This window comes from Caloenas nicobarica, chromosome Z (assembly GCF_036013445.1).
Source record: "Caloenas nicobarica isolate bCalNic1 chromosome Z, bCalNic1.hap1, whole genome shotgun sequence".
NCBI classification, from domain to species: Eukaryota; Metazoa; Chordata; class Aves; order Columbiformes; family Columbidae; genus Caloenas; species Caloenas nicobarica.
Genome location: NC_088284.1, coordinates 21321576 through 21334743, shown reverse-complemented (window position 1 = coordinate 21334743; position 13168 = coordinate 21321576). Strand labels below are relative to the sequence as shown.

Here is a 13168-nt window from a genome sequence, read left to right as displayed (position 1 = left end):
ACAGCTGGGCACAAAATGTGCAAAACTGGCAGATCCAATAAAAATCCTCCTCCCAACAAAATTCTCTTCCGCTCAAAAGTCTGATAAGCTTTTTGAGATGAAAAAAAAATGAAAAAAGGGTTTTCAAATCTGGTCATCATCCTTAAGTAAAAAAATAAATCAGTCATGAAATCTGCTTTTGATGATGATACATTTTTCAATGATGCAAAGCAGTGTGTTTATACAGGAGCCAAAAATGTTTTGTCTGTTTACTTTTCCTCTATGCTACAAATTGCACTCAAGATTGAGCTGTCCATGACCTGCCTTTCTAAAAGTATAAATTCTCCTTAGAGTTGGCTTTGGCTGTGATACAGCTATAGAAATCCAGGTAATACCAATAAAAATATTAAATAAAATATTTAGCACTATGCAGTATGATATAGTACTTTAATACCAAAGAACACAGTCATCAACACTTCCAACAACATAACCTAAATTCATACCATGAACCTTCACATTATGTGTACTTTTCAACACAGCTCTTCTTTTCTTTATCATAGACCAAGTAAGAATGACGATTACTTATATATCTCATTACACAAACATAAGGCAATGAATTGGCCTCCTGCTGAAAAGTTGCTTATCTAATTGGACATAAGACATATGAGACTGAAAAATGGCATAAAACAAGTAAAGCTAGCTATGAATTACCACAAAAAAACCTCGAGATCTTTTAAAGCAACTTGAAGTCCTAAAACAGCCAAGAATCTTGATGGCACAGCCCTCCCTGTGCAGTCCTTTCTGCACAGTTCTGGACACAGTGAGAACTGACAACTCCATCAGACTCCCTCCCATTCAGCACAACTATTGCTATTTCTACTTGCTGCAATAAATTAGAGTACTTACATTGGAAAGAAGCTGGGCAGTCTTTCTGCTGACTTAAGAGGCGTCTTAAATTGTCTAATATCCCACATCTTTAAAGTATCATCTCCTACGAAACAAAAGGGATGAACGTTAGCAATAAAGAATTTGAGTCAAGAATTTAGACATGTAAAGAAAATTCCATCCTCTAATTCAGACACAGAACACGGGGATGGTTTGGAAGTTTTTTGTCCCTAAATGACTATGCAAGTGTAAGGATGAGAAGTTCCACCTGCTGCACTCCAGCAGATGACAAACTTCTCCTCAGTAGCTCAACTCCATCATTACAATCCCTCCTATCAAGAACCACTATCCATAGTGGAATCAGGTTCCTGAAATGGTAATTTATTTTGTGTTTGTGAACATTGGTGCTTTGGTACTCAGAGTAAATTTAACTTTTAAGATACCAGAAGAAATTAAAATGTCACCATGGATGGTCTAGATCAAAAACTAAACAAATATTATGTGTCTGGTTTCTACTTGCCTTGAAAAGATGATCAGGAAGAACAGAAGACCCAAGAAGTCTTCCCCCTTTTTTAGTGGCCAAGCAGCAACAGACTGCAATCTCAGTATGGAGAACTGACACTGCAATCAGTCAGAAATCCTTAGGGAGTGGGGGAAGGGAAGCAAGTGAATCCACACTTGCGATAATGAAACTTTTTCACACCACCTTTGGCCATAAAAGCCAAAACTGAGGTAACAGCAAGACATTTACAGCAATTCTTGTCCGTGTTTGATAAACATGGTATGACTGTGGGCCAGTAAAAGTCAGGCTGTTTATTCCTTTTTGAAAAGTTATGACATATTAACAAATTGAGAACAGGAAAAAAATGTATTAGTTAGTTATTCTCAGAGAGATCTACATCTCTGCTGATCATCCCTCTGGGATATATATTTCCAGCATGAGACGAGCTACAGAATTTGAGCTTTGAAGCACCTCACTTGGGCACCTAGACATCTTGCATTTGTCATCAGTGCCTCAGTGCTTTCAAGAGTGAAACGAAGGACTTTCAAAAACAATTCTCTTTAAAAATATCCAGACAATAATTTTAGATGAAAAGTTACAAAATCTTCCTGACCTAGAAGGAAAACGAGGCAACTGACTGGCAATCCACAGACCTGCTTCTTTCCAAAGCAGGAACCTTGCAGCAAAGTATTTTGTGGACTCAGAACCTCTGAGATCAAGAGCTTAAAGGAGGGCTTGGAAATGAAATGTTACAAAAAAAAAAAAAAGTAGCACACTGTAACAAAAGAAATCAAGGCCAGCAGTACCCTTTGCAGGGAAAGCAGTAATGTGTGGTCTCGTACATCATGTATGTTTATATTAAATACTAGGATAACTCCTTACTACAAAATATTTTTAAGAAGTGGACAACTTAAATAAATGATGTCTAGAGCAGAGTATATTTCTGTTCATTGGGAAGCTAAAAAATGACAAGAAAGAAAAATGTTGAGTCCCTGTTTTGGGAATATCTGTTTTGTTATTGTTTCCCAGTAGACTCCATCCCAAGCACTTCAAAGTATTTGGTCTTGTAATATGAACGCTCCTTTTTCCCTCCTCCAATGAAAAAACACTTATCGGCAAGATGTTATATCTAAAGCACCAGCACTTTATAAATGTATGCAAAGGACACCATTTGGCCACTCTGCAAATTTCCTGGATAGGGACAGATCTAAGGCTAGCAGCCAAGGCTGTTCTGTTCCCAGTGGAATGAGCCCTGACATGATCTTCAAGCTGTAGTCCTGCCAGGCTTTAGCAGGAGAGATGCAGTCTGACACTTAGCTATAGCTCTTCTGCTAACAAGAAAATGTAATCTGCTGATTTAAAAATCTTAGAAGACTCTAGAAGGACTCAAAAAGTTGTGGCTAATTTCAAATCAACACTGTCTTACACTGTGCAGAAATGGATGATTTGGAAAGGGGTAAATAATAGTAGAATGATTTGGCCAATGCTATGAAACTCTGATGATCATTAAGAATTTGCCCTAATTCACTTTCTCTAATAAAAATTTTCTGTGTTGCAAATATGATATTGGTTCCTGAATCTCATTTGCATTTGGAGTAGAAATCACTATCACTAAGAAAACAGACACACTCGCTTTCCACAAAACCAAGGAATTTTTCCAGTAGCATCTTTCTATCGATGCTTAAGGGGCTTCTTTACAAGAGATGTAGCAGTAATGATCTATTTTCACTTAGTTCATACATGGACAAAAATAGTTACCCTTAAAGCAAAACATACGAGCAGAAGTTGTGCAGTTCAGCATGAAGCATTCAAAACAGTCCACTCAGATCATTCAGTATTTTTCTTCACAGCAGACTTCTCCAAAGCCTTGCAGGATTATTTAAAGCTTTTATAGCATTTTTAGTAGCATTTCAAACTCTATTCTTGGCCATTTTAATAAGAAGGACAGCAATAAACAGGCTCTAGCCTGATAATGGTATTGAGCATTGGATTTACCGAGAGGTAACAATTAGGTCCTAGAAAAACAGTCTTTGGTGAGCCACCATAGGCATTTTGCAAACAGCTTTCAGTCAAAAATGAGGCCAATGCACTCCAATGCACTGATACTACAAAATATTTTATCTGGGTTTTTTTTCCTTGCAGAATATCATTGGCGAAAGCAACGAAACAAAGGAAATGAGAATTCTAAAAAGAAAATACAGCATAGGAAAGGCAGACCATGACATGGCTTACTGCGAGGGAGCACCAGAATATATTATGTTTATAAATTCTGAGCCTTTCTGTGAAGTCTTATACTATGTATATGAGGAGAGGCACCTTACAGAACAAGGTATATGTTTCTGCATAGTACACTGGTTCTGCAAAGAGGAGCTGCAACAGCTGAAGAACAACCTTGGGAGGCACCACAGGTCAGGACCACTATCACCCCAAGCCAAAGGCCTTGGGAGGGAAGTCACAAATTGGGGATTCTGCACTGACACCTGGAACAGCTCTCACCATCACCTGCATCCATACCAGCCTGGCCAAATGTTTCAGTGCAACATTCTCTCTCAACATACTGAAGTGAAGGATACTGGAAGACTTTGAGAAAGTAATTTCATCTCCAAGTGTTACAAATAGTTGACGATGCCTATTAAAGCTAATGAATGCATTTTTGGCGTTGTTTGAAATGAACATCAGTGTTCTGCTCCTGAGAAATATTACCTGACATAAAACCATTTGATTTTTAAAATGCTAATGTGTGTATTAACCATAAAAAAGTAATATATTATTACTCTACACAAAACAAAGTCGCTATACATGCTGCTGCATAATCCTTGAGTATGCAGGAAACTGTACTCAAGGTGTTTCTACTCTTTAAATTAACTTAAAAGTTAAATGTTTTATTTTTCCTCAAGAACACTGTGAAAAGAGGAATTCAATCATAACTAAAAGAAAACCCCAAAACAAAACATCAAAAGGAAATACACACAAAAATTTTGTGCTCAAAAGGAAGCATATATCTGCATAAGCTATCTGATAGGCTTAGATGTGAATATTTTTTCTTGGGTTTAACTACAGTGAATTTATTTTCCTAAATTCTACTTCCTGTAGAATTTTACTGATTGAGATGGCACTGAGTCTGCACACTCTTCATACCACAGAAAAAAAATGAATCAGCAAACTAGTAGCTATCAGGAGATTCATGGAATTAATGAAGTAATTGCTTCATATTATGACAAAAACTAGCTCCATAAATTCTGTACATATCAGAAGTCAAAGCCATTTAAAAAAAATTTTTATAATAGGCCCCCAAGTCCAGTCCTAATGCTTACCTCTTCACCGCTAAACAATGAAAACATTCCCCAAATACTATCTTCACTGTATTTAGGAAAAATTACTTTCATGGTTACACGTGTGCAAAAATATCACTTTCTTAAGTTTCTGATAAGTTACTACCTATTACCCAACAAGAGTAAGACTGGGGTGTCTCATAAGCAGCTCCTTAGCTTTTCATTTTCCCTTGTGCTTGCAGCTGAGCCCTGCCTCATCTCTCATATCCAACACAGAATCTACATCAGATGCAGGAGAGTCAATCAGGCTTTCAATGAAAGTCCCCGCTCCCCAAACAACTATCCTCTCTTTGATCCTCAGCACTTGGCAGGTGTGTTAATCTATGAATGCTGGATCCACATCTGCTTTTGTTGGTACAGATCCAAAGCAATACTCATATTAAAGCACTAACCAAACAAGTCAAAATAAGGTATGAATCCTCCTTATTCTCTAGCACAGCACATACAGAGCTTTTTTTTTTAAAAAAACACTAGACAAAAGTAGCACTTTTATCCACACTGATGGGCCAAATTTCCATACAGTCCTACATTCTGCAAACAATCAACATTTTATATAGCTTAGAGCAAAGTGTGGTAGATAAAACACAAGTAAGTGAAAGTCTGTTGAACGCGATACAAAATCTGGAGACAGATGAGGAAGACCAGGCAACCGAAAATGCCACATCCAATAAAAATAAGCAAAGGTCATTCATGTGATCTACATTCATAAATGTGATACATAAGAGAATTTACATAAATACAGATTTCAAGACAGCACTAGTGAATATTCTTCATATAAGTATTCACATTGTTTGCTGTTAATATTTTAAGTCACACTGAGATTTCTCCTTTAATCTTCTAAAGTACGTCTGCGTGAATTTTTTGGAGGCAACACCACTGGCAGACAGATGCAGCATTTCACTTAGCCCAGAACAGAAAGCCAGATGGTTCACCTACTTTCCAAGGAGGAGAAGGTAGTAAACGCTCACGTAGTAAGCGTTTAATTCAGTAAGGACCAGCAAGTTCGAGAGTTTTTACCTCAACCATTCGTGATAAGTACTGTGGCAGTGGAACTCTGGATCCAGAAGCCTGAAGAACAATTCAGAAACTATCCAAGTGCTATGAGCATGTCCCAGGAAGTCTAGGGCTGTCGAGGACAAGACCTACCACCATCTTACTCTGAAGGATGAGATCTGGAGAACATAATCTTAGGAACGTGGCAAGACATACAAATGAGTCAGAGAGGCAGCATAAAACAGCAGCTGCGTATCAACATAAAAGCCACCAATGTCACTCCACTCATCAGGGACAGGGGGAGGACACTAACTGCAAGCTACGGCCCTTGGCTTGGAACCACATCCTCTGCTTCTGAGCTTTTCTCATCCATTAATATCTCTACACTGGTATTTTCTATCAGTAATCTCATTCTGTCTATGTACGAAACTGACCAGATATCCAGTACATATGTTAGGTACAATGTTAGCTGACATTAACATATACTGTCTCACCCTAGGCCTGTTTATTCAGCCTCGAGGCCATGCTAATGCATACATATAGCTTCTGGTTACAGCTGGTTTCCATGCAGACAGCATGCATCGTATGCTTGCACCTGCCTGCAAAATAGTGGGTAGACAAATCTCTATGAAAAGCTGCCTTAGGCAGACACCGTCCTATCCAATCCATCTAACGCTGGAGTTAACGAGTCTTCACATATATCTTTGCCTTCTCAAGACTTGTTCTGTTACCTAGGACTTTAATAAAAAAAGTTTTATCTGGAGTTTAAACAATAAGTGGTTTTTTCCTGTCCTGTAGACATTTCCAATTTTTTTGCCATTCAAGTAGATCTTGGCCACTCACTCCCAGGCATCACATCTTGATGTTTGTAATGTAAATTACATAAAAATACCAATTAGAAAAGGATGTTGCATAAGAAAGCTGCGTGATGAATTAACTCCAGAACAGAGATACCATTATTGAGAGGCAGTAATCTTCCCAGAAAGAACTAATTAACAAAACTGGTCTCATTTTATTTTTAATTAAGCTACTGATTTCCTTTTGGTGTATTATTAATGCTAGACAAGGAGACCAATCAGGAACTGTGTAGTATACACAGCAAAGATTCTTAAAATACTCCTTAGCTGCTGTAAAATGTGCTTTCAGGAACATAGTATTGGATGATGTATCAAAATAAAAGATTTAAATTGTGAAACACTTCAAGTTTAAATCACTAGTATCCCATTTCACTATCTTACCTCCATCATGAACAATTACATTTAACAATGATACAATTTAAATGGTTTGCTTACCAAACCATTTCACTTCGTAAAGTTAAAATCGTCTTTAATTCAACAAATCAAAGGTTTCTTTCAACCACCTACCTCCCCGGCTGGCAAGGACAGTACCATCATAGGAAAATGTCAAGCATGAAGTGTCAGTGCCTGGAGCATGGGCTTGCCTGCAGTGGAACTTCGTGTGTACCTGTTTGTCAAACAAATAAAACGTTAGAAAATTTGCTTATTACAAGATGGGACAATAATTTCTTTATAGCATTTTGTGTACTTTGCTGCTATTCCTAAATTTAAACAGAAAATCCTGAATTTTTAGGAGGTACCGAAGCTAAATAGTTCTACAGCTTTTAAAAAAATGTCATACATATTTCAGAATCGGCTTTCATAACAAGTGCTTGAATGCAAAATTTTACTTCTTCATAGGCTTAATTATACAGTCCACATTTACATAGCATCAGAGTTTTTGGAAAACTCCCACTAGCACTTAATAAAAGTAGTTATGCCCGGTTAAAATAAAATACATTTTAAGACAAACCTCAACACACCCCTAAGCAGGCTTATAATTACCAAAAAGCCCAATACAATATACATACTTTGGAAATAACTAAGAGAAGGATTGGAAGAATTTACTTTTGCCAAATTTAAACCCTGCCAAAATGTATAGCCTATATGACAGAACAAAGCTCAGATAGTCTGAGGTTTGCGTTCCATTTAGCTGCAAAAAAATTCAAGTTTCGGAATGATGTATGCTTATTTTTAACTATTTCTATCTTGCTGATAACCCTAGAGAAAGGTAGAAAGTACTCTCAAGTAAACACTTTGTTCTTGTATAGAGCTGACTTCACATTTATTAAGTCTGTATTTAGTAAAATCCCTAAAACTTCTATTAAAAAGGAAGGAACCTCAAATTAAATTTAGCGCTTTCATAAAATCAAGCTTTCTTACTTCCCAACCAAAAATAAATGTCTCTCCGAAAATATAAAGTTGCCTTTCATACACAGGAAAGAAAAATTGAAGAAAAGGGAAAAGATGGAAACAAAGATGAAGGAACTTGAGAGAGATTGACTCCTTGTTTAATACATAGGATATTAACACTTCTCATTCACCCTCTTTTGCTAACAAAAATCTAATTTATATGGTTTTAAAAATAAAGCATTCAAGAATCAAAGGTTGCCTGTGCAACTGGATCTCAGCTTCCCATCTGTATCATGAGGGTTAAAACATGTCCTTCCTCATGCAGGGTGCAAGAAGACAAATTAGTGACCTTAAAGTCCTTTATTTACCATGGTGATGAACAAAACAGAAAAACATACGTAGAAGTGTACATTTTCACAGGAGGGTTTGAACAGCATGCAGTAAGTCAGATCCAGAACCACACCCTAAAGACTAACAGGACAAAATACTGAGCAGCTGCTTAGTGATTACTATCCAACCTATACTTTAAAAGAGAGAGTTCTACGGAATCAAAAAGGAGAATGTGATGACAAAATGCAAGCACATGGACTGAACTAAGCTTGCACAGGAATCCTCAGTTACTGGAGCTTCTAATTTTTGACTACACACCTTACCTTACCTTTTTGACTATGCAATTCTCTTTATGGGCTATTTTGTATGCAAAAGACCCAAGCTAGTAAAGTAATTAATGTTGTTTAACCTTTCAAATATTTGTTCTAAATTTGGTCCAAAAGCTAGAGAATCTGTGTGATGACATTAACAATGATTACAAGTTTATTTTGGTGTGTAGATTTAGTCAAGTTTTTAGAGGAGTCACGTAAGTCATTCTGTCTACAAATGACTTCAACAAACAAAGGAGGACTTCAAACACCAAGTAAATGCTTCTTACAGCATTTAGAGATAGAATGTAATAGCCTACATCTAGTATAGTACTTGTTTTGAAATTACTATCACTTCTAGCCAATTGTGCATATCCTGGAGAAACTCTACGAACAGATTGCAGTTTACAACTGTATGTCTTTGGTGAGGGTGTTTATAAATACTAAGAAACATATTTTATGCATCCAATTACATAAAATTTTCCAAGTATGTGGTAACATAAAAAGGATAAACTGTGAATTGGCTACCAGAAAATAAATTTCCCGTAATATTTGTTAAACATTAACAGGCAATTAAAATGATGTATTTTCTGTCTAAGAAATACCACGGACATTTGCAAAAACATCATAAATGGTTAATAATCAAACCTAAAAAAAAATTACAGAAAGATTACAAAATGGTACTTAGCTACTTTAAATAAATTGGAAAAACTTTGTTTGGGTTCCACAACACTTGTCTCCCCAACACTCCCATCCATCTCTGGTAATGTCACACTGACACTCATTTATTAAAATAACAGTCTTTTTAATTTTGCTGCCCAACTTAAACCACGGTGTTTGGTTTTGGTTTTTTGTTTGTTTGTTTGTTTGTTTTTCTTTTCATTTCATCCTCAATCTGAAATTCCTTCCTTTTGTTTTGGATACAAATTGAAGTAAAGAAAAAGATTTGGTTTCAACCAATGCCTTTTCTTGTATGTTCTACTAGTAAAAAAATGAAACATCTACAGGTAGATAGATAGTAAACCAGATAACGTTTCAGGAGTTTTGTTATTTTTCTATTGCTAAAGACAGTGATTTTATTTAGCATTAATTTATGAATCCACTAATGAAACCCAAACTGTATCTTTCAGGAATTAAACAGCTCACCTTAAATATGTCACTCGCTATGGAGTCTTCTCAATGAAATACCTATTCCTGAACAACTTCTTATCTTTTTTCAACTGTCCCATAGAAAAAGAAAAATACCAACATACAGATATCCAAGACAGACATTATTTGCCTCTTAATCACAAAAATGAAAACAACAGAACAAATTTAGCCCAACTCTTTGCAGCTTTAACGTCTCAGGATTTCATGCAAAATGAGACTCATCTGAAAGGGATAGTAAGATTGCATGAGCAATTCTCTTTGTCTTTAAAAATAAATTTGCTCAATTTACCCATAAAAAGATTGTTTTCCTAACTTTAAGCTCTGCAAGCTTGCCCTCATATATTATTCTCTAAAGGAATATAACCCTGAATTGTAATCCTAAATCAAATATTCTAAAATGATTGAAGGTTGCTCTAAAATGATAGAAGGTTAAACAAGAAGTTTTTACATATACTGGCAAATGTTCATTGCAGTTTTCAAAGAAAATAATGTGTTTGGCCTCTAGCCTCTTAACATTTTTAACAGATGTCTAATCTTGCTAACAAATCATTAGCAAAAAAGTTGTTATCAGAATCTTTCCTGCTGGAAAGACATGAAACAATGGAACTAATGTACACAATTCAAGTTTTATTCAGGATGGGAAAGAGAGAGCACGGAAACACTACATAAAGATGCCCTAACCTGATAGTTAGGGCAAAGCATAACTACATTTCTCCCTCATTACCCCTCTCCTTTCATTGCAGAGGTGCTTGCTATTATGGAGTACTAGTCATGTGCCGTATAAAATTCGACAAGTTAATCGGTCCTTAAAATTTTTTAAAGGTTATTTCAGCAAATTCTGCACACTAACTTCTGCAATTTGTTTGAAGGTTTTCTAGCAAATAACTCCAGCAATGTAAAGCACTTTCCTTCTAGCTTTGTATTAGCACATATATTTTTGTAAAGCAATTACAACTGACGGGACTTGTGTGCAATATGAAATGACAGGCAGAAAACATGAAGCACATGTGAGAAAGGATGCAGTTGCATGTATCAAAAAACCCCAGGATAACAGATAAATGTCATGGTATGCAATACCGTCACAATTCTCCTAGAGAGGATGAGAAACAGAAGACAAAATGAAGCCAGAGAAAGGATCGGAAAGAGGGGGGAAAAAAACCAACCAAACAAGCACCCGACACAAAAAAACAACGCACCCAAAAGGTACGTGACTGGAGTGTCAGTAATGAATATCCTTTGCACAAAAATCTGGGTGGACTGAAGAGGATCAATACGGGAAGTCAAGAAGGCGGTGGTGGCATGAAGTATTTATCACAAAATGAATGACCTACAACAGAGCTGCGTGGTTAGAGCTCTGCGTCTCACAACTGCTCTCCTTCTCCAGAATCCTAAATAAGACACATTCTAGGAAAAGCAGAAAATGGAACTAGTCAGTTTGCTCACCTCAGAAATCCAAGCCACATATATGAGAAAAACAACAATGCACTTAACTAATGAAGTTTAACTTTCCACATTGTTCCTAGTATACAATATTTCACAGTAAGCTGACACTTACCCAAGATTATAACGCTTCCTGCCAGACTATTTTCTTTTAACAAAACATTGAATCTCCCAGATAAGACATTATTCTTCCTTCCTGTTCCTAACATCTTGATTTTTTTTTTTAAGAGCAGAGGCAGTAAAGTAAGGAAGGCCTTGAGGATAGTGAGATCTACTAAAATTGCTACATCAATCTTTTCTTGTTTACAGACACGTAACAAAATTTTATTCGTTTATTAGCAGGAACACAGTTAACCATACAACTACAATTGCGTCTACAGCAAAAGGAACTCTACCCAAGACTGAGTGTGCCACTAACACTGTGCAATCTATTCCAGTTTGCTCCAGCACAAGGAAGGTGTATTCTGAACAGGGATGGTCATCTCTTGATGTGTTCCCATGCTTGCTTACCAGCTGTTCCCCCTCTTTCACATCAAGGAAATGTTCCTAGTGCTCCTTGAGAGAGATGGAAATCGTGATTTACTCTGGTTTCAAATGTGAGGCAGAAGAGCAGGACTAGGTGGGCAGAGATGCCAGGCAGACAAGTCCTAAGCCATGTATGGCTGTTTGAGTTGAAAGAGGTCATTTCAGCTAAGATAACATAAATAATAAATTAGCTGACACTGACAATATCCAGCTGCAAAAATGATAATTTTTAATAAACATAAAAGCTTTTCAAGATAACATATTACCACAGGCCAGTCTCAAGGTGACAAAGGCATGAGCTATAAAGCTGCAAGAAGAAAAACAAACAAACAAACCAGAAACCTTCCTTTCCATCACAACTGAGCAAAGCTGTCCAGCTCTTTGTTGAAAGTGATCCCAGAGACAGTCAGCAATCTCAGAGCTGTGATCACAGCTGACAAGACTGACAGGTTCCCAGGGTATGAGTTACACTCTCCAAATGGCAATTTCCCCTTTCTCCTCTTGGTCATCTCTACTGAAGGCAATATATTTGCTTTGTTCTCAATTATAATCCAGAAAAGAAATGTAACTGTACCTTCTGGGCTTGGTATATCACTTAAAAGTTATGAGGTCTACATACACCAGGTAAATTCAGGAATTTCTTAATTTTTGCCCTGAGTAGACATTTGCAGACTATACCAGATGCTTTCCTTAAGTCTCTGTAAACATGATCTCTGGGCTTTCACTTTATGTGACAGCTCTTCAATACCCCTTCTCGTGGTATAGATATGGATGCTGTTTCAGTAATTATCATACTATGCAAAATAAGATTAGCTTGTGAATTTTGAGGTTTTAGCATTTACATGATTACACTATTACATGATTTGCTCTTCTCCATGATTTTCCAACTCAGTAATATCTACACGTATGATTAGCAGAGCTGAAACACCGTCTCCTTTCTCTCAGTCCTAATTAACCAATTATGAATACAGTAACCTAACTTCACGTGCCACAACCAAGACAAGTGACTGGCAATTGTATTTAACTGTCCCACATATCCACTATATGCTCATCTGTTGCAACTAAAGTCTTTTTCTGGGTGGAGAGATAATATTCTAGAAGATGCAAGTCTTTGGGATTTCTTTATCTCTCACACTCAGTAGTGCTTCAATACCTTGCGATAATCTTTCACATGTATTTCATAGAGCAGTTTTTCTAGTTATTTGCAATTACTGAACAGATAAGAGACTTAGCTTTTTTTTTTAAATATTCTGCAGTTTTTCTTGACAAAACATACTGCAATGAAAAACCTAGATAACAAGGAAAAAAATTGAAAAGATAACAGCTCTGCAACTACTTTTGAAGTTTATAAAACCTTCAGTGCCTGGCACTGCATTATATCATTGAATTATGAATAAAAACACGAGTGTGAAATGGTTAGTCGGAAAATGTTGGGCTGTTATGGAAAATGGCATTCTTAGAAGAGAAGCCATACAGCAGTGTAGCCAGTCAAGGTGAAACACGATTTAGCGTTTTGTTAATTGCAATTGATACAAA

The 13168-nt window shown here is 36.6% G+C and overlaps 1 protein-coding gene across 1 annotated transcript in view; it reads right to left on the bottom strand.

Moving 5' to 3' along the window:
- WDR70 (WD repeat domain 70) overlaps positions 1–13168 on the bottom strand; it is a 127238-nt gene that overhangs the window by 32170 nt on the left and 81900 nt on the right. Inside the window, exons 11-12 of the mRNA XM_065656510.1 lie at positions 7056–7155; positions 886–970 (exon numbers count right to left, since the gene is read on the bottom strand). Of these exons, the coding sequence (XP_065512582.1) occupies positions 886–970; positions 7056–7155 (185 nt within the window). The remainder of the gene's footprint in view (positions 1–885; positions 971–7055; positions 7156–13168) is intronic.